General features: G+C 37.7%; 1 protein-coding gene across 4 annotated transcripts in view; it reads right to left on the bottom strand.

The window, feature by feature from the left end:
• The window catches only part of ATP8A1 (ATPase phospholipid transporting 8A1), a 200481-nt gene that overhangs the window by 131302 nt on the left and 46736 nt on the right, over nt 1–22443 (bottom strand). For 2 of the 4 annotated variants that reach the window (XM_084900562.1, XM_084900563.1), the window contains exons 6-11: nt 16628–16668; nt 10645–10718; nt 4885–4954; nt 3272–3399; nt 2319–2430; nt 536–701 (exon numbers count right to left, since the gene is read on the bottom strand). In XM_084900562.1, the coding sequence (XP_084756688.1) occupies nt 536–701; nt 2319–2430; nt 3272–3399; nt 4885–4954; nt 10645–10718; nt 16628–16668 (591 nt within the window). Of the gene's footprint in view, nt 1–535; nt 702–2318; nt 2431–3271; nt 3400–4884; nt 4955–7482; nt 7557–10644; nt 10719–16627; nt 16669–22443 lie in introns of all 4 variants that reach the window. The other 2 variants (XM_084900561.1, XM_084900564.1) reach the window with 1 other exon arrangement.

Raw genomic sequence — 22443 nt, 5'->3', positions numbered from 1 at the left:
GCTAACTTACTTTCCAGAAATAGTTAGGGGAGGTGCCCTCATCCCATAAAATAGAGAATAAATGCTCCAAAGGAAACTAACAGCACCTGCTCTCAGATAAGGTGACAGATAACACAGAACTCACTGCACTCAGGAGTTCAAGTGAAAGTACATTCAATGTAAACATGTTAAAAACGTGTCAACTACTTTTGATGCTTTAAATATACTGTCTGGTTTCTTTTCCAGACAGCCGTCTAACAACTTGCATTAGAATATTCTAAAACAAACGAATAACATTCATGAGAATAACATGAATAAAATCACATTTTATGTTACTGTGAAGAGCTCGTTTTATTGTTAAGGATCCTGAAAATTTAGAGATTCTAACTTTTTATTTTTACTGAAAATCACATTGAAAAGTGAAGACTAAATGCCCAGGAATCTTGGCCACAATGTTCTCCTTTCAGAAATCACAGGAAATCCCAAGGTCAGCTGTGAAACAAACACCGGCACACGTTTTAATGAAAAAGAAAGTGTCCAGCACTTTCATGCTTACAACTGAGGTTGAGATACCAGTCCTTTCCGGAATGCCGTCGGTTCCATATGGCCGAGCCCACGGAACAGATAAGGGACATGGCGATTAAGATACAAAACAAAATCAAAATTTGTACATTTGTAATTCGTTCCACGTTTGAGAGCTTAAGCGGTGGGCTTGTTGAATTCTGTAAAAAGACACAAGATGAGTAGTAAGAAATGTGTACAATGATTTAGTAACAGGTATCTAGTATTTTGATGAGGATGACAAGGTCCTCATTAAACTTAAAAACTAGACATGGGCAGGTACCTGAACATTATACAGATAATAATCACAGATGTAATAAGCTGTCACAGGTTAACAGGCTCTTTTTCTAAGAGCCGCTATGCCATCTAAGCCTTTTTTCTAAGATATCCTACTATAATAAAAGCCCAGCGACTGAATGGTGGAACAACCAGAACGACCACTCGACCAGGCGCTGTGATGTCCACTGTCCACCAGGGGGCAGACGCTCAATGCAGGAGCTGCCCCTGGTGGTCAGTGAGCTCTCATAGTGGGAGTGCTGCTTCGCTAACTGGGATGAGCAGAGCTCCCACAGTGGGCCAATTCCCACAAGATACACTCCCACCATTGCACAAATCCCGTGCACCAGGCCTCTAGCAAAAACAATAATAGGAGAATGAAGTAACATGCCTTTTGCAAACACAGCTTTTGTACTGTGGCAGACAAGATGAACAGTGTATTACGTGGCTACTTAAGCAAACGGGGTAGACTAGAAGCATCTAGAGTAGCATCTCTGCTTAGGAAGAGAGGCAGAGAAGTTGCCTATGAACCCAGAGCCAGACCACTGGAAATTCCCAAGTCTGAAAGCAATAATGGAAGGATCACTGGTTTCCAGATTTTGGTGGCACTGAGAAACTATTTTTTACCAGACACAGCAACTATCTAGGCAGCCCTGGGTGCAGAAAATAATAGAGACAGGTTTCCTCAGATGTTTTTAATGTAAAAAAAAAAATGATTATGCCAGATTTGTGCTAACAAAGAAGGCATTCTCAGGACAGAAAATTAAATGCCATAACCAATATGAAATGACGTACAGAACTTATAGAATAATTAGGGGTGGAATCATTAATAGCAGTATTACTTGCCTGATGATTATAGTTTCATGACTTTACAATGTACCAAGTTATCAATCAGCCCTCAGAGCAGCTGTTCATGTAGTGTCTTCAAACTGAGCTTCCCACACTCTTCTAAACACTGAACACTGATGATACTAAATGTATAGAAGGAGCATCCGCAGGCATGTGTAAACATTACAAATGGCTAGGATGAAGGTTGTTAAAAAATGGCCTAACATAAAAATGCTATGAAACAATGGTCAACATTTGTTTCACGTGTTTTTCTTCTAATGTTACGAAAAAGAAAAGTAAGTCCTAATATTTGACCACTGTATTCAAATAAGATTATAAGACGAATACTTCAAGGCAGGCAGATCACTCATCATCATGCAGACACCTTGCATGGATCCCTTCAATAGTCAGTAAATGCCGCCGATGGCGCCAACACGCAAGATCATTGAGAGTTCGCGCAGCGGGCGGTCTCTGGGGAGATGCTCTGGGGTGGTGTGTGCAGTGAACCACGGCACTGCCCACTCACCCAAGCACGAGAGTCTGGATGCAGAAAGTGGGGCTCAGGGATCTGTGACAGATGGTCTACTAAGTGTGGGACGATCGCACCGACAGCCAAAAACAGCACATGCCCCAAAGACCGAGGCCGAGGAGGTCTGCCCAGATACAAAGCCCACCTGCATCAGCTTGGTGTCGTGTCCAGTGTAGACGACTATTCCGTGAACCCACTGCGTGTTTCTTAACTGGGCGCCTCGAAGAAGGATCTGATCGGCTCCCAGGGGCACGGTGCTGGGACAGAGGACATTGGCATTAGAAACGGCATTTTCTAAGACGCTTCAGAGCCCTACTGACACTATAACGTTAAAAAAAAAAAAAAAGGCTGTTATTTAAATACCATAACCCTTCTCGTATTTACAGTATTTTTAGAAAAGAAGTCATTTTTCTGCCCATAAGAATTTTCTTACATGAGAACAGCTGCGGGGAAGCATTTCAGTGGCTTCTCCTTAAACATCAATCCCGCCATTTCCTACAAATTCACAATCTAAAATAGGAGGCAACATTGTGGAGTGCAGAGGCTCGTTTTCAAGCCTATTCAAGCCTTTTCCTGATTTAGTTAAGTCCATTTAGGGCTCTGAGATGTTTGGAAGTGTTTAGGTAAGGAGCTCTGTCGCCCCTCCCTCAGCTTCCTTTAAATTAAAAATAGCTTTGTGCCAGGCAGAGGTGGCTCAGTGGTTGAGCGTTGACCTATGAACTAGGAGGTTATGGTTCCATTCCCGGTCAGGGCATATGCCTGGGTTGTGGGCTCAATTTCCCGTGTGGGGCATGCAGGAGGCAACCTATCAATGATTCTCTCTCATCATTGATGTTTCTACCTTTCTCTCCCTCTCCCTTCCTGATATCAATACAAATATATTTTTAAAAATAAAAGTAAATAATAAATACACAAGGTAAGATAAATTCACAGATCTCATCATTTTCACAAGAGGATTCTGGGTTCACGTACTGTAGAAGTGCTCAAGGAAAAGGTTCTGAGTGCTCAGACTGAGAGCACAAGGAAGTATGTACCCAGGTTAGCAATACACTGGGACACAGGGGATTCTGTGTCCTTATGAAGACCGGCTTTACATACCCATGTCCATCAAGCCTTATGTTTCCAACAAAATCGTAGAGATGTCTGTTTGGACTTTCACACTCAACTCTGCCGGAAATTCTCATCAAACTGTCAATGTCTCTTATATCTGCTGTTACTGGTAAGCCCTGTTTAGAAATGTTTCAGTAAGTAAAGAGTATATCAAATACACTGCATGTGGGGGGGAAAGGGGGATTCTGAATCCACCCAGGCCTATGACCTAAGAGGTCCCACTATTTTATAAACAATTCTCCCCCTTAGACAACAAACACTCTTTGTGGATTCCTAATGAAGGGATACCTTCCTCTTCACTGGAACACAGGTTTCTAGCACAAGAATAGGACATCTATTGGAAAGTTCTAAAATACAGTTGAGAGACTATAAACTAGTCTGAAAAGATATTTTAAAATAAGTTCTTAAAAAAATAAATACAGTATGAATCTCTCTGCTGAATCTCAGAAAGTGGCTGAAAAATGAATAAAATCTATGTCCAAACCAGTTCTTCCCTCTGGCCAAGGAATGTCTGGAACCAAACTCAGGTGCTGTGATGACCGATTTCCCTCCCCTCCACCCCAATCTACCACATGTCCTTCTTCCCATTCACCTAGAACTCTAGGTAACACAGTCATGAGCAGCTTAACAATGTTTTGACCAACAAGTGATGGCATATGTGACCGTTTCTGGAAGATTATCATGGAGCTGAACAATCCTTTTCGCTTACGGACATTGCAATGCATTGCTCACATACAATTATGTACAGTACATAATACTTGGTAATGATGATGGTACTGGCTTATGTATTTACTATATATTTTTTAATCATGATTTAGAAAATACCATTTCTACTTACAAAAAAAGTGTGCTATAAACTGGATGCGTGTTAAGGAGGCAGCAGCCTCAGACACTCAGTGTTGGCATCATTTTCTCTTGTGGTTGATTTACCCTCCTGTTGTTTGTGCAGTAACATGTACAGGTTTGTAGTATACAAGCAATTGACTACACCATACAGCCTAGGTGTGCAGTAGGCTAAACCATCTAGGTTCGCGTATTTTGCACAATGATGAAATCGCATTGGGATGCATTTCTCAGAGCCATCCCTGTTTTTCAAATGAAAAGTGACTGTACATTTTTCAAGTCCCTTTTACAACTTTAAAGATAAAAACCTACAGTTGCTTTCTATTAGAGATGGTGTGAGAAGTAAACAAATCTAGACTATTCCTTGAGATGAGTGAGACAATTAGAACAGCAACGAAAACTGTCTTCTCACTATAGGTAAGCCAAATAATTTGGGTCAGGTGAATAGGCAAAAAGAATAAGCTAACACACAACAAAAAGCAATTAGAATGACTACTATTGTGATCATCAGAGTGTTGGCTACTATACATAAAAATATTTAACATAGTATCTATCCAAACAGGACCCTATTTAATCAGGCAAGTAAATCTGAGTGTTCCATAAAACATAATGATACTGATTTTTAAACCCTCTTCATAGGGGCTCAGTGAGAAAACACCCACAACTGGACAGAATTAGTTCAACTCGAGACAGAAGTAAAGCTACTGATTCCACGTAAGAACACAGCAGCCACGAGACAAATCTGTGTCAGGTCTTACCTGTCTAATTTTCAGGTTTGTTTCACCGTCTAAGTTGGATGTTTCAATGTAGCACATGGCCTGGGGCTCGCTGTTGTTTAAGATTGAAAAGGAGAAAGGGTCAGTGGGGGAAGAAAAGCATGACACTAGCTTCCTGACTGCTCAGACTCCCTAAGCTGATTTCATTCTAAGCAAAGCTCTAGCCGCCCCCTTTCTTGCCGGTTTCCACTCTCAGTACAAAACGCTGCGCGGCAGAACCCATGCATGACAGCTCATGGACCAGCTTTCCAGCCAGAAGGATCCCAAAGTGGTTTCCTGGCAACAATCAGTGCAGATTTTCAAGAGGAAGTAAATGCTTAAATGTGTCCCATCGGACTTCAAGTGTTCATCCACACAGATACATCGCAGACTGTATGTGCAACGTAAAGCCGTTCTGTGCCCAGATTTATCTTTCACTCAAAAATATCAAGTGAGGTTCATTCTCACAGCCACATGTAAACCGGTTCAGGAAAGTGGTTGATTAGAAAATTCCAGATGGCTGCTTCTACAGACTTGCATGTACTACCCTTGTAGGGAAGATGACTAGAATCACAGGAACTGTGATACTGAAAATTTGAAACTACTTTTAAAAATGTTATGAACAGATTTTGCAGTGAAAGTAGCTTTCTGCTCCTATTCTATTTCTTAAAGTTGTTTTAGAGACTGTTGGGACAGTAAAAAACAGAAATAAAACGAAAACCAGCCAATTTAGCCCTACTGCTCTTTGACCTAGAAGATTGGGTGCCTTAGTTTGGTGTTCACTGGCTGGTGGGAGGGTAGGTTCTCCAGCTTTGTTTTGTTTTTACCCTCACAAACACCGTGTCCTGAACCACCTATATCCTGCCCCTTCACATACTAACTGTCCTTGTGTAATAATTATAGACAGGTTATTATGTATAGTACATAATGTCCCAATGTATAAGCTGGTTCTCAAATATAAGGCAAAGCGTTCTGAAGTTAATCAGTCTTATTGGCACTCGATTACATAAGCCTAATTAGGGAACATCACACAAGCAAATATGAAGGCACTCTAACGAGCATGTGTATTCAAAGCTGGGAAGAAATACATTTATTAGTTACAATCTGGAATTTTCTAATCCACTTCCAATGTGTGTATGTGCAAAACAGACTATTATGAGTTTCAAAAATGGGCAGAGAGCTTGTGTCCTGAAGATCTGTGAAAATTATTAACCATATGGCTATAAAATATTTTACAGATTCACTTTAAAGTAACTTTGCATGTTCTCATGTTCTTCAATTTACTCTATGGGCTTTTTTATAATCCCATAAAAACTGATACTTTTCCCCAACTGGAAAAATTTTCAATATTTATTTTTCATTCTATCAATTATTCAAAGTTTTTTTAAAATTATTATTACTGTTACAATACTAATGTGGCTCTGGCAATTGCTCTCAATTTGTAATTTACTTATATATATATTTGGAACAGAAATGGTTTATGAAATTATAAAGCACATCTGAAAATACAGAAGCATGACGATAAACACATGCTAAATGAACAATGCTGATTCCAGATTTGGGCAGTAAAAAAGGCATTAAAAAGTTTTACTTTACAGATCCAAGGCTATTCTCCCATTAAAATGAGAATAACATTCTAATTCTTTTTTTTTTTTTTTTTTTTTTTTTTCAAAAAGCAACTTTTCTAGGACTTTAAATGGCTAGGAAATTAGAAAGTTAAATGGCTGATTTCTACTTGAAATGGGGCAAATTGAATATGCATCCAATTCAGAACATATTAATCCCTGAAGACAGCTATCACTGAAGCGGTTCTTAACAGCGCTATGAAAAGGCAGCAAGAGGTATCAGAGAAGAATCATGCTCGACATTAGATATTTCAGCAGAGTATGAAGACATCCAACACACAAACTACAGGCCGAGAAGCAAAGCAGGCTTTTTGATTAGCGAGTGGGAAAATGAAACAAGATGCACATCACGCTCAAGACACTAGCAGCTGACATTACCACAGTCATGTGCACTTTGTCACTAGTTACAAATGGGATAACGATTGACCCTGGAGCATGCGGTACAGAATGTACAACAGTGAGCTTTGTGCAGGGAGTCCTCCATAGACCCTAGACAAGCCCAAATAACAGCCATGTGTGCTGAAGGGATTCTCTAGAACTTACAGAAAATTTCAGATGTAAGACAACCGTTTAAAATCTTAAATATTTCTCAATAGCTTTCATGTAAAGCTTAACATTGTTCAAAATAATATCCTGGAGAGGCACCGGAATTAAGCCTTAGTATTTAGGCATGTTGTTAAAAAAAAATGAATATATATATGAATGATGCACAGGAAATTAAAGTCTAGCTTTAATGGCATGCCTCATGGGCTCCTACTGATAGGAGCTGAATCTGCCTACTTAAGGGATAAACATCAGCCAACATCGCTTTCAACAAGGCCTTTAAAACATCTGTAAAATGTCCATCCCCAAGAAGTAGAAAAAAGTCTGTGTTTTCTAGGAAGAGACACAGAACTCAGTCATCTTTTGGTGTAACTGTTCTCTGGTGGAGGGTGAGGATCCCATGCACACATCCTGCAGGGCTCCGTGCTCTAACCTTGAGGACAGGCTGATGAGATCTGCTGGGAGATGCTCCCCATTGGTCACTTTCACTATCTCCCCTACTGCCACCTACAGGTCCCAGTTTAAAATAATCAAAATGGAGGAAAAAAAATAACAGAGAAAAACAACAAATGGACAAAGGAGACAGAAAGTTTGAAATTATTATAGAAAATAACACATGTTAATAAAATGTCTAATGCCAATTTTTTCAAAACTTATTTTGATCAGGTCCAAAGGTACAAGAAAACATGGACTATTGGAGGATTATTATTCACTTTCAAGCTCAATGTTTAATGTGAAAATTTCTGATTTATTAAAAATTTAATCATAAACACATCGTATCATATTTAATAAAAAGATCTTTCTATATAGAGAGCTACTTTATCTGAAAGATTTTATTTTCTCTAATTCCCCCACTCTTCTGCCAATCTACTCTGTGTCCACTCCTAGCACAGAAGAAAGGAAATAATTGTGGAAATTACTTTTTAGGAAACTATTGAATACTTTTGAAAAACAGAGTATACTGCACTAGCTCTTCTTTTATACATACACTAAAAAAAACTTTAAAATTTTCTGATTACAAAATATTTTCAAAGTTATTACATAAATATCTTATCAACTTTAATGCAGACCTGCAAATACATGGATTTTAGGATGTTAGGAGGCATAATTGCAAGTCTTTTGAGTTATTTAATAACTAATAAAGTGTAGAAGTGCATCATTTTGGGAGGGTAATCCTTTGAACCTGGGAGAAAAATCTCAAAAGTATATAGTAGACATGCCAAGAACCTGTTTGGATTTGAATTAATAGTCTGAGTTATTTTACTCTAGTTTATACATTCTAAACTCATGCATCTATTTGTTTGTTATATGACAAAATTTCAGTTTCTTTATTTCAAAATGAAAATCAATGAAACTACTTTCAACATGTTCATGCGTTAATTTCAAACTACCTCAAAGAAGATATACTACTAGTAATTAATAATTTAAAAATTAGAAATTGAAATATTATAAATTGTTGTTTATGGCTAGTACAGAGGAAAATCACCATGTACTGATTTTGATAACAGATATATGGTATAATGAAGATATTAGATTAGGAATTAAGTAGTCTAACAGTGACCTTATCATTAGCTAAAGTTAAGTGGCCAAAAACAAAATAAAGCCAAAATTCCTCTTTCTGTTAATGATGACAAAACTTCACCTGCTTTTAAAATCTAATGAAGTTTCAAAAGAGCCAAGTAATTAAAAAACCCTTTTGAAAAAAAAAAAGAAGAAAAAAAAGACTGACAGGTGGTATTTTGTCACTTGTACAGAAATATCAGGTAATCTTTTTAAAAGTACTAATTTTTGGAGAAAGTTAATCACTGTGGATGCTATATTAAGATATAAGGAACTATTTTGATTTGACAATATTGATAGCCACCAGCAAATGTTTTTAATGTTTAGAAAATAAATCCTTTTAAAATGCCCTGAAGTTTAAGAACTACAAGCACCGAGCATTATGGGGATTTCCTGGATTAAGAAAGAGGCAGATGAGAAATATTTTGACAACATTTAACTTAGAGCTAAGTATAAAGCCAGGGCAGTATAGGCAGTTACCTTCATAATTTTGAGCATACGAAATTCAAACATTGTAATCAATGGTTCAGCATATGTGATTATTTCTATGATAATGTCTCCATGATAAGTTTAATCAGAAAAAAATCAGTACACAAATTGATGAAATGTTTTACTATCATTTTGAAAATTATATAAACATGACATTCAGGTGGTCAGTCATCTAGTATATTTCTCAAACTTTTATTTGGCATATCATTCTATAGGTCAGACATGCTGAAAGCTTAATGAAATGCTATCAATTTAAACAACAAGAATTGAGGAGCATGAGAGTTTAAGTAATCTATCTTCCTCAGTTAAAAAGATATGAAATTAAGGCCTGAGCGATTAAGTGTTTTGTTCAAAATCACCAAGCCAAGAAACTTGGCCCCCTGTCTCCTAAGCAGTGCTCTCTTTCATACTGAGGCCCTGCAGCACCTGAGACAAAGACGACAGACTGCCTGTTAAACTCATTCCCACACTGCCATGTGCGGGCCACCCCCTTAACTTCAGTTTTAGAAACCTACCCTAATCAAACGCTAAATAAAGGAAACTATAAACATAAAGGTTAATTTAAAAACTTCATAACTTCAAAATCTACAAAGAAATGGCACAGAGCTCCTGATTAAAAAATATGAAAATATATTTCAACTATTTATAGGCTTACTTCTATAAATAACTGGATAAGTTTTACTTGCTCATTCGAATTTCACTAATTTGTCATACATCCAATCACTTTCCATAAAGACCTGATTAAACAGATTTTGAAAAAAAGGACACTGTCCATATTTATATGTGGATTTTACAAATAAAACTGTCCAAGGAAATGACGATAAACAACCTCTAAAAGATTAAAAACATTATTTTCTTATTTTATGTTAGGACTAGTTTTATAGTTTTTAAACCGAAAACCATTTGAAAGTCATATTCTTTAAAGGGTAACAGTGTCATATGTTCTGAATACTAATTCATGACTATCTTAAATATGAGTGAAACAAAAATTATCTAAATTCAGTAATGGAAAGAACTTTAAAAAAAAAAAAGGATAAAAATACTGCAATTTTTCTTGGAAGAGTATGGCATTTCAAAAGATATGATGTCAAAAAAAGAAATCATCCATTTTCTTGTACCAATGCACCATAAAAATCAAGTAACTTTGGAGAGAGATACAAATGCATCATAAAGAGATTCGTCATGAACAAGGATTGCAAGATAAAATCAGTACAACCCAATCCATGTATTATATAAAATAAATGACAGGAAATCAGATAAGAGTTAGTGGTCCACATTTAAAGGATCTGGACATATCCAGAGGAAGAGGAGACTCTTAACCATAATTATAAGTTCTGATTTATAAAGTACAGTGCTTATCATTTATTTTATATAGCAAACATGAAAGAGTCTCTTAAGAACAATCAAATTTTTAATGCTTAATTCAGAATCATCAGAGAGGTTTAAAATTCTTCGTTTATTCCTTATTTCCTTGGAGAAATACAAGGTCAATGCAGGGTAGAGAGACCATCCTCTACACTGTTTGAGCATCAGTAGGTATCTCTACCTTGATGAGAGAAGTACAGTGTCAGCAGGTATATACTCTTTGCCTTTTATTATAACTATATCTCCAACATTTACCTGAAAGAAAACTGGGAATTGGTTAATTATTTGCAATGAAAGATAGATACAAATACACAACCCATTGTACTTAAACATAAAATACAGTAAAAATAGTTACTGGCAAACAAGAACCACTTATCTCCAAAATGGCAAAAAATTATCTCCCAGTGAGGCCAAGGATGGGGAATTCCTTTAAAAAATGAATGCTGAATCTTTATCAGGTATATACCATCTGAATAAAATAAATCTATCCATTTTATCAATTTAATGGACATCTCAACTTATCATACTCTCTCACTATGACATAAAAATAAAAAGGAGAAATTTATCAAATGAAATCTTTACCACGTTTTAGAAAATCTCAATATAACTGGAAAAGCTATCAAATTATGTTTATTACAGGTATATTACATATATATATATATATATATATATATATATATATATATATACTGAGTGGGCCAGATTATTATGCATTCAAAGATCATAATAATCTGGCCATTCAGTGTATTATAAATATATATTACACATATAATTATTCCTTATGATGACCTTATGAAATAGTATTAGTATAATTCCCAATTTAGGGAGGAAGAAAATGGGTCTTAAGTTCTAAGTTACTTGCCCAAAATCACAGTGAGATGAAGAGCTTAGACTGAAATCTGCTTCTGACTGCCTACAAAGCCTTATTTTGCACAACTAAATATAGTGACACTATCACTGTATGTTAAATTTTAATGTATTTCTCGTTTTACTACTGTTAGCATTTTTGTGAGTATGGACTGAAGACAAACTAAAGATATATTATACTACACCAGAAACTGTTAGAAGTAATTTAAGTGAGGGCTTGTCACAGAGCTTCTAGCAAACAATACAACTCCAACTCATTACACTGATGACTGCTCCCGTTAGAGCATGCAAGTTGCCCTCTCTTTGTAGCCAAATGAACCTAAAAATAAGTTTCAATTCTTAATCAAGAAGAAAAGCTTTTTTTATTATTATAGTCCCCCCCCCCCTTTTTTTTTTAGTTAAAGCCTTTTTGTTCTTTCCCCTCCCTACTTTTCCTTGAACCCTAAAATAGCACTTTACTACAGGGAAGGAGAGAACGGCATTCTCCGGGGAGTAACAAAAGAGAAATCTCTGCAGGGACAGCCCACTCCCGCTACTTTATGTCCTGGGGGAGGAACAGGTCAGGAAGGTTGTGTGCTGGTTATCCAGGGGGGGAAGCTCTGGATGCTTTGATTAAAAGGTGTATATTAGAGCCAGACCGGCATGGCTCAGTGGTTGAGCATAGATATATGAACCAGGAGTTCATGGTTCAATTCCTGGTCAGGGCACATGCCTGAGTTTGGGCATGTGCCCTGACCAGGAATCCCCAATGTGGGGTGTGCAGGAGGCGGCAGATCAATGATTCTCTTTCACCATTGATATTTCTATCTTTCTCTTTCCCTTCCTCTCTAAAACCAATAAAAATATATTATTAAAAAAAAAAACACACACACACAGAAGAGATGTATTACAGTTGATATTCAAATAATCTGAAATTGACAAATTGCCAGGGAAATTGAAATCCAAAAAAAAAAAAAGGAAAACTGGGAAAATAAAAAAGAGCTAGTATAGGTGTAAAGTGGTCCCTAAAGTTATGTGTGGTGGTAATACGCAGATAGCTCCAACTGAAAGCAAGATAAAGAAATGTAAGCTCCCTGTACCATGGCACTTAGATAACAATAGAATGATACCCAGGTTACCACTTAATTGTGCTTTAATCGCTATCTATGCACTCACCCTCACTCTCCAATTGGACTATATGCTTCAAAAATCAGGATCTATACTACAATGTTAGAGTCTAACAGACTTAAGAAAATTTATAATTGACTGCACTGCTTTCCACGACTTGTATTCATTGCAAGACAAAGAAAGACTTGTGGGTAGTCTTTAGACACTAAGACTAAAAGAAAATATTAGCATCTTATAAGGTGTATTATAGTTCCCTCAGTGGTCTGGGAAAAACAAGGGCTCGCTCAGTGCTAAGGCAGCTCTCAGGAAAGCAGGGATCGGCCCTCCTCCTAAGGATGCCTAGGGTTCAGATCACTTTCTCAAACACAAGCAAACACCTCTTTCTTTTTGGGTTCTGAGCTCCTAATGTGGCATCCCCCCTCCGAGCTGAGTGTATGAATAAGAGGAACAGACAGAGGAGAAGGTCAAGATGCCGAAAATTCTTTGACCACAAGTTCTCATTGGAGGAATATCATGACAAAGCAGTTTTAATCCCCAACACACTGCAGTTACGAAAATATGTAGGGCTTTAGGCCAGAACCTTGAGCTTCTTCAAGTCACTGACATTAGTATTACAATGGGGATTATGTAAAAGCGTAACCTTATCAAACTAAAATAGACTGCTTTTAAATCTGTCTTTGTCTCATTGGAGGCTTCAGCATGTTTGTTTTCACTAGGGAATTTTGGAGATATAAATTCTGAATCTAAAGAAATACATTTCATGGTGGAAACTTCATGCATTAAAGCAGCTTTATAGAGTGACTTGTACACAAGCCTACAGACCACTCTGAGGTTGTTTGCAAAGCCAGAAGGATGAGTTGACCCTAAGATTCCACCTGCTACTGTGAACAGACTCAGCTGCAGACTGGTCTCTGAAGAACTGATCTTTGTGGTGAAGACAATGAAGACGGATGTTGACATTTCAAGAGCAGAGATGCAATGCCTGGCATAGGGCTTTTCCCAAAGAAAAACCCAGATACCAGCAACTTAACTTTGAGAAAAGGCTTCAGGCCAGGGCCTGGGGAGATGACTGTTAATGCTTGGGAGCTGAAGCCTGCCCATCTGTGGATGACTGGGATGTGTGCTGGACAAATTTGTAGGTCCTTAGAGAACCATTAAAAAGCAACCACAGTAGCCACACCTTTACAGCATCAGAGAAAGCCCTGAATTAAAGCCCATTTGCAGGAAGGTCTATTATATTACCTAGGTATGTGAATCTGACTTTTGGGTTTGGTTTATTGATTTTATTTTTAATTGCACAAAATATTACATAAGGTAAGGAAAAGACTTGCCCCACAGTCTGGCAAACCCAACAAGCAAGCCTACTTTCATGCCTGTCCACTTTTAATGTTCTATAAACCCTTTTTACAAAGTCCGCTGTGATTTAGAGATAAACTGTTATTTCTTGTAACATTTAATCTGTGATCCTAAATAACATTCCTTTTATCACTGATTTTTTTTTTTGTCTCCTTTATCAAATACTAAATGGACTTTATTTCAGGGTATTCTATTTTCTTCTATTTATTCTCACCTATAGTGCTTCTTTTCTGAACAAGCACTACAGGTGAGAAGGTTAAGAAACTGATCTATCAATGTGTATTTTTGCAACATATATACATGATTTTAATAAGTTTTGCTTTCCATTTTATAATTAATCCTTCCACATTCTTCTTCGTCTTTCCAAAATATTTTTTTTCTATTTTCTCAGTTGTTTACTTTTTGAAATTAAGATGAAAAATTTAGTCAGCTCTTTAGGAAGAGAACAATTTCTCTGGGATTATATTACATGAATACTTTGAAACAATTGCTATTTTTAGCTTTTCTAGGAATATGAAAATTTGTACATTTACGTGAATCTTAAATATCGAAAATTTTGATGTTTTCTTTACCAAGGTAATATATATTTTAAGTTTATGTGTAGTAAATATCTCACTAACATGCCATTGGGAATGAGAACTTATTTCCCCACTATATTTTCTTTTTTTTATTTTTTATAAGTAAGTGACTTTAAAAAATATATATATTATTGATTTTAGAGAGGAAGGGAGAGGGAAAGAGAGATAGAATCATCAACAATGAGAGAGGCTGCCTCCTGCACACTCCCTACTGGGGATTGAGCTCGCAACCCAGGCATGTGCCCTTGGCCAGAATTGAACCTGGGACCATTCAGGCTGCAGGCCAATGCTCTATCCATTGACTAAACCAGCCAGAGCTTCCTACTGTATTTTCAATCTCGTTATTATCAACAAAAGAATGCTGGTAGTATTTGAACACTTATCTTGAATTCATCGTTGAACCAACTTTTATTCATTCTAATTAATTAAGTATCTAATTCTAATTACTGAGTAACCATCTCATTTTGGCTGGATGACTTTTGGCAACACTCTAAGTTCTATCCCTATTCTGTGTCTCAAAGTGGGATGTCAAGTATGGCACAGATCTCCAAGAGAACTGGAAATGCTATCATTTTGGGTAATTTTGGGCTGATAATTTATTTTTTTTCTATAAAAACTGAGAAAGTAAGAGCTATAATAATCCAGGTAGATTAGCACAATCTTGAAATGGCTGCTTATTAGGAAAATAAGATACTTTGAGAGGTCAATGTTACGAGTATAGTAGATGGTTATCCCCTACTTAACAACTATTTCTTTTCTGAACAAGCACTATAGGTGAGAAGGTTAAGAAACTGATCTATCAATTTGTTAGGACATGCATTTATGTTAACTACACTAAATGAAGGAAATATATAATAAAATTAAATCTATCATACTGGACAATATCCTATCTGTTTTCTCTCTAAAGTGTTAAGATTCACAAATGCCAGACCAAAGCATAAAAGGCACTCTTTTGTAACATTATTTTGAACTTTTGGTGGCTCTTTTTTTTTAAAAATATATATTGCTTTTCTGAAAAAGAGGTGACTATTGCAGAAATAAGAAAAGCACAATCAAAATATTTTCCTCTTTATTATTTTTTTAAATATATATATTTTTAATATATTTTATTGATTTTTTAGAGAAGAAGGGAGAGGGACAGAGAGCCAGAAAAGTCGATAAGAGAGAAACATCGACCAGCTGCCTCCTGCACACCCCTACTGGGGATGTGCCCGCCACCAAGGTACATGCCCTTGACCGGAATCGAACCTGGGACCTTCCAGTCCCTAGGCCGGTGCTCTATCCACTGAGCCAAACCGGTTTCAGCCTCTTTGTTACTTTTATGTTCGACCAAAGTGAGTGGTAAGTTTCCAAATACCTAGCAAGGGAGATGTCAATCCCTGTGTTAGCCACAGATTTAAAATAACAAGAATGTAGTTGATTCAGAGGGAATCCTGTTGTGGGCAGGGATATGAGGTAACTGTGAACATCACAAGGTAGAATCAAGAGCACGGCCTTTAATCTACTGGGACACATGAAGTACCAATAAACTGGCTGTGGGCTACATCTCTGCTGCCCTGGCAAGCTCAGGGAACAAAGTCCCCTTGGGAGAGAGGCCTCAATTCCAAAGTCTCCTACCAAGTACAAAGGTCATTCATCTGAGGGTGACTAGAGGTTAAATGTTCTAGAACTGTGGTCGGCAAACTGTGGCTTGCAAGCCACATGAGGCTTTTTGGCCCCTTGAGTGTGGCTCTTCCACAAAATACCACGGCCTGGGCGAGTCTATTTTGAAGAAGTGACGTTAGAAGAAGTTTAAGTTTAAAAAATTGGCTCTCAAAAGAAATTTCAATCGTTGTACTGTTGATATTTGGCTCTGCTGACTAATGAGTTTGCCAACCACTGTTCTAGAACTAAGGGAGAACTAACAACAATTGCTTACTTTTTAAAACTGACATCTGAATAGCATATGAACACATGGATAACACTTGCTAAATTATGCCTTAACTCACTAATGACCATATTAAAGGTCTTGTGAGTAAATTAACCATAAAAGAATTAAAAAGGTCTAAATATTACTTTTCAAGAAAACAGTCTTTCTAGCATATGGCAAAAGTATTAAAAAATATGACTGACTGAAGACTCCATGTATGCTTACAATATCAATATTAGACAGCTTTCACATTGGTGGAATTCTTGACATTTGTTTTTATATTAGACATAAAAATTACATCCACTATTATGCATTTCTCCTGGAACACAGTAAGAATCAATGCATACCTTTTCCCAGTGTACAATTTCCCAAGCACCATTTCTCAACACTGAAAAGAAAAAAAAAGTCACATTTTAAAGAACAGCTTTACTACTAATCAAAACCAATTTCCGATGAAATGCCCATTTTAAATAAATAGCCTCCAATAACTTAACCAGGAGCCATTTTGACAGGTTTAAAATTATGACAGCAATGAAATGTAAAATAATACAAAGAATTAGAAACAATCATATTATAGTACATTTTAGACCCCACAATAAGCATCACCAATAGAGGGGAATATCACTGGTGTTGCTAAGGGCTTTCTCCAGCATCTAGAGGAATTACAGTGCCACAAAGATGATGTGGAAAAGTGCCTGACAAGCTTAAGGCTTGTCAGAAGCCATACAGCAGATATATACCTATTTAATGGCCACCGCCCTATTACGGTGTTCATGGTCTCCTACTGCTCTATACCCAGCCTGGTTTCCTTCTTTAGGGTACCTGTAACCTGGCTCAAGTCTGTGAGATCTTTTGTTAATGGAGGTGTGACTCATAATGACATGTACAGATCTTCAGAGTTCTGTTCAATGAACTTTGAAAACTAAACACCTGTGAATCCACTACTCAGGACAAGAAACAGAATTCCAGAAAGATTGCTTGTGCCCCTGTACAATCCACCCCTCCATCCCCAGAGGCAACTATAGTCATTGAAGGTTATTAGTCTTTTATCTCACACACACTAAACTAAACCACACAATATGTATGCATTTTCGCATTGAGCTTTCAATCAACATATCTGAGATTCTGTTTAAAAGATGTTTCTTTCTCCCATTAAACTACCAGAGCACTCTGGTGGATCAGTTTCCGGACTCTGTATTTACTCCATTGATCAATTTGCATATCTTCAAACCAACATACCATCTTGAATACTGTAACTTTATGGTAAGTCTTTTCTCACTTTGTTCTTTTTTTCAATATTGTTTTGGATATTTAAGTTCTTTGCATTTCCATATAAATTTTAAAACCAAATAGTCAATTCTTAAAAAGCACACAAAACCTCTCAGGATTTTGATTTGGGGCTCAAGTCTTTTAACTCATGGATGAGCTGTAGCTTTGATTTTATTTCCGCCTTCATTAATTTCTCTTAAATATGTTTTTGTAGTTTTCAGTGTAGGGGTCTTTCATTAGATTTATTTCTTGATACTTGTTAAGTTTTTTTCTTATATTGTAAACAATATTTTTTATTCCATTTTTCAACTAGTCACTGGTAGTATATAAAAGTGCATTAAACTTTTATACATTGACCTTGTCATCCCCAAACTTTGTGAAATCCACTTATTAGTTCTAGCGGGGTTTCTTCCTTATTGTTTTGTTGTTCTTTTTGTGGCAATACTTGCTAAGCAACTTATTTGTTTAACAATGCTGTATTATGTTTTTTGATAGTTTTATTATGCTCTTAATGACTGTTAACTGTTCATCTCCATTTTTAAAGTGTTTTTTGTTTGTTTGTTTGTTTGCGAATATGAGGGGGGGAACTTGGAAAATTGAGAATAATTTTTACTACTAAAAATGTTTTGTTGGTTTCATGACCTTAGCATTTCAAATTCTGCCAAAAATTTTTTGATCTCCACTATCACCAATATCAGCACCCCTATTTTAAGCAACCATCATCTCCCAACTAGAGGTATGCATTAGCCACATCACTAGTTTCCCGCATTTATTCTTAATCTCTTTCCAATTTAGTTTCTCATATGACTATATATAATGATTTTACATATAAATAATAATGATGTATTATGATGTATCCATGTATGTGTATCCTTATATCCTTACACACAGCATACTTAAAAAAAATCACCACTTGCTCAGAACTCTCTTCAATAGACTCCTGTTTGCTCATATAATAAGCTCAAACATGGACAAGGCCTTAGATGAAGCAGGTCCTGCCTACTCTCCATCACCACCTGCTCCCACCCCCTCTGCCCTCTCCCAGACTCATGCTCTTTCCTGCTTAAAAATCCTTTGCACATGTTTCAATGGCTGGAGCACTCTTTCTTTTCACTCTCACCTAGATAACTACGTATTTTCCAGATTTCAGCTTTAACATCGCTTTTTTGGAGAAAATTTTTTGGACACCCACTTCTCCGCCATTATCCCCAAGTATAAATGAACTCCCTGCACTCTTCCTTCGGAGCACTTACCAGTTTCACTACACATTTGGTAGAGAGAGGGTTAATACAAGGACTCTCTCCACCCTCAGACTGTAAGGTCTGTGACAAGGGAAACTTTCTCTATTCTGCTCTCTGAGGTATCCCCTGTGTTGTTACCGAGGTGCTCAGTAAATACTTGCTGGATTGCTGATGTTCTTATGTGCTCAGGACATATGAAGCCATCATAATAGTCACATGGGTTTACTAAAGATACAACCCTGCTCCCTGTTAAATCTAAGATTAAGAACAACATTTACAGGATGTTAAAAAAAAAACACCCCAGCTAAATAGGAAAATACTTTGGCAAAATCCCTCAGAAAGCTAAGCATGGGGGTTAACATAGACTCCAGAAATTTAATTCCTAAGTATTTACCCAAGAGAACTGAAAACATATGTTTGCACAAAAACTTGTATGGAAATGTTTACTGCAGTATTACTTATAAACCAAAACGTGGAAACAACACAACTAATGAGTGAATAAACAAAATGTGGTATATCTGTTCAAGGGAATATTATTCAGCCATAAAAAGGGATAAAGTGCTGACACACACAACATGAATAAATTTTAAAGTTACAGGAAGTGAAAAAAACCAGACACAGAAAAGACACACCTTATACGATTCCATTTATAGAAAATGTCCAGAATGGACAGATCCATAGAGACAGTACATTAGTGGGCGTCAGGGACTCGTGGATGGGGAATGGGGATTGACTGCCTCCATGTATAGGGTTTCTTTTTGTTGTGGCAAATATTCTGGAATTAGATAGTGGTAATGGGTGCATAAGCTTGTGAGTACACTAAAACAATAGTATACTTGAAAACAATAAATCTTATGATAGGTGATTACAATAAAAAGCATCTACATAAAACGATATCAATGGACTATTTAAACATTTGCTTAAAATAGACTTGTCAGTGTTATAAGCTACTGAAATAATTCCAGTGTGAACATTTGGAAATGGTTACGTAACCATCAGATGCACTAACATGAGTGTCCTCTGATGTCAGTTCAGGGCCAGCCCTTCCAGCTCTGTAATCTAAACTGGCCCTCCCTGAAATACTGCCAGTTTGCAGGTCACATCCCAAAATATCCCTGAACCACTCTACTGGGTTCCATTTCATCCCAAGCTTTCCCAACGCAGCAGACCACGCTCCCCTAAGAAGGGGGAGAACCAGGGGCACATCCATGGAAGCATGGAAAACAATCCTTTAAACCTGCTTCACTTCCCCACATTCCGGGGGCTGCTCATTTTCCTCAATCTTCCATCATTTCTTTCTGCACATTCGAGCCTCTACCTCCTTCCCCTAACCACATTTCTGGAGTTCCCTCTCTATTAATTGTCCTAAGACTATCTCCTAGGTGCTCTTTTCCTCCAGCCCAACAGTACATTCTCCCATTCACCTCTTCACCACTCTCCACCCAAACGTTCCCTGTCAACTCATCATCAAAGAGTTCACTGGAAGGTACGGCTTACTGAAAAACTTTGTCTAAAAAAATTTGAAATACATATTCAGTCAGCAACATTTTCTACCCAAACTACAAAAATCAGTGTTATGTTTGTAACAAGCTGAACGGAGGTATGTAAAGAAGACATTCTCCTCATCTCATGTCACTTTCTCAAGGTAAGGAAGACAAATGGATGCATCCTCACCCACCTTTCTCTAGACCAAGCACGTCAAACTTGTGGCCCACGGGCCACATGCCTTGTTTATTTGGCCCATGTTAGCCTTGGGGTTTGTCATGTTTGCTTTAGACAAACATATGAGCTTTTTCTTCCTTTCCTTTGAAAATTTTATTTCTCTGAAACTTGGTTTTCCACTTTTCATATATGCTTTCAGGACAGAGCAGAGATGCTTAAAAAAAATTTTTTTTTTTTTAATAATGATTGCACGGTGCACATATTTGGGTTAATGGAGTCACTAGAATGCACTCCAGTATGAATTCCCACAAAGCTTTAATCAAAGTAGCGGATAAAGTACAGCAGGAAAAGGAAAGCCCAGGCAAGTAGCAGGGCTCTGAGAAATTCCTAGGCACAGTTCCCTGGGGTCTCTTCTTATTAAGCCACTGCATGGATTTTGAACCTCCTCTATATGTCCAATAAATATTAATTTGGAGAAGCCTGGGGATAAGTTTCCCTGGGGTATTTCATAGCCCTTTGTCAATTAGCCAAGCTAGACTTTGCAATATATTAAACTGGGTAAGCCAGCAATCTAGATACATCCTTAAATTAAGTACAGAAGTTGGTCTGGGGTACCTCCCGGGGGAGTTTCAAACCCTATAGAGCACCTTATAAATCACCGCCTAGCCTAGTCCATCTTGTCCTTATCTTGGCCATCGTTCAGCACAGAGCTGTTCCAGTCCAGCTGTTCCAGTCCAGCCAGCTATAGCATGTGTTCAGCTATCCACATCTGGGTTGAAATTCCAACTTCCATTGTTATTGTTGTTTTTTTCCCACCTCACACAACACTGAGACATATTGACATGACTCTCTTCTATGGGAGAGGATCCTTAAACATTGCTGGCTCTGTGGTAGGCAGTTAGACACGAGAAGAGCAATGTCAATAGGCGAAGTACAAAAGAAGGTCACCAGGGTAGAAAGCTCTGGATGCCTAGCAACCGTCAACTATAGGGTGGGACCTCACACCCAGGGTGACCTTTTCCTCCCCTAGAATATCCCTGGTCATTCCCCGACCTTTCCTTCCTAGAGATAACAACGAGGCGATCCGTGGTATTTCAGCTCCAGGCCCAGAAAGGTAACAAAACCAGACAGGACGTCTTGGCTGACCTCAGGACCAGCTGCACTGAATAATGACCCCCAACCCTGAAAGGGCGTACCTGGAAAGCTGATGAATATTCAGTTGAGATCATCTCCTGGGACCTCCCCTAAAATATTCCCCCTTAAAGCCCCGAGGAAGGAGGACCCATCTTGCACACTGGCCTTCCTCCCCTCTTTCCTCCCTTCCCCCCACGTGTGTCACCTTTACTTTCCTCACTCCCAAAGTCCAAGCGTCCTTCTTTTGTCTGTAACTTGTTTCCTGAGCCATTTCTTCTACCACTCATTTCTTCCACCTCGGTGATTTTCTAAGTAAATGTTCTCTTATAGTCTGAGTCTTGGCTCTGACTATAACATTTATTTTCTAAATAAATGTTCTCTTATAGTCTGAGTCTTGGCTCTTTCTTAGCCAGAACTCAACTGAGGTTGCTGTCTGTCTCTGCCAGTCTAACACCTGGTGCCATTCTCATCACCGCCAACACTGCTGAATTAGACTTCTACCCAAGCAGAGTACCACTGCCGTGAAGGCAAGGAAGACACTTGCTATTCAATATCTGGTGCAGGGACCTGTGGCCTCCATATTCCCTGGATACGTATCCCCAGGCTTCCTAGACCTGAGGGCATATTTCTTCCCATCCCACCATCCATTTCCCTTGTTCTTGAAATACAAGCCCCAACACAGAAATAGAGAAGTGCACCGCTTGTTCAAACGTTAGGCTAATGCCATCTTCGGACGTAGAGAATCATACAGATCTGGTGAAGTTAAAAACCAGCTCACAACATAAAACAGCTTTTTGTTATACAAATCCAGGCTTGAGTGCTGGTCAAGGACAAAAGTCAATCACACAATTCATGGC

This window comes from Pipistrellus hanaki, assembly GCF_964339955.1.
Source record: "Pipistrellus hanaki genome assembly, chromosome: 1".
In the NCBI taxonomy this organism is placed as follows: domain Eukaryota; kingdom Metazoa; phylum Chordata; class Mammalia; order Chiroptera; family Vespertilionidae; genus Pipistrellus; species Pipistrellus hanaki.
This window is presented reverse-complemented; position numbering and strand designations above follow the sequence as displayed.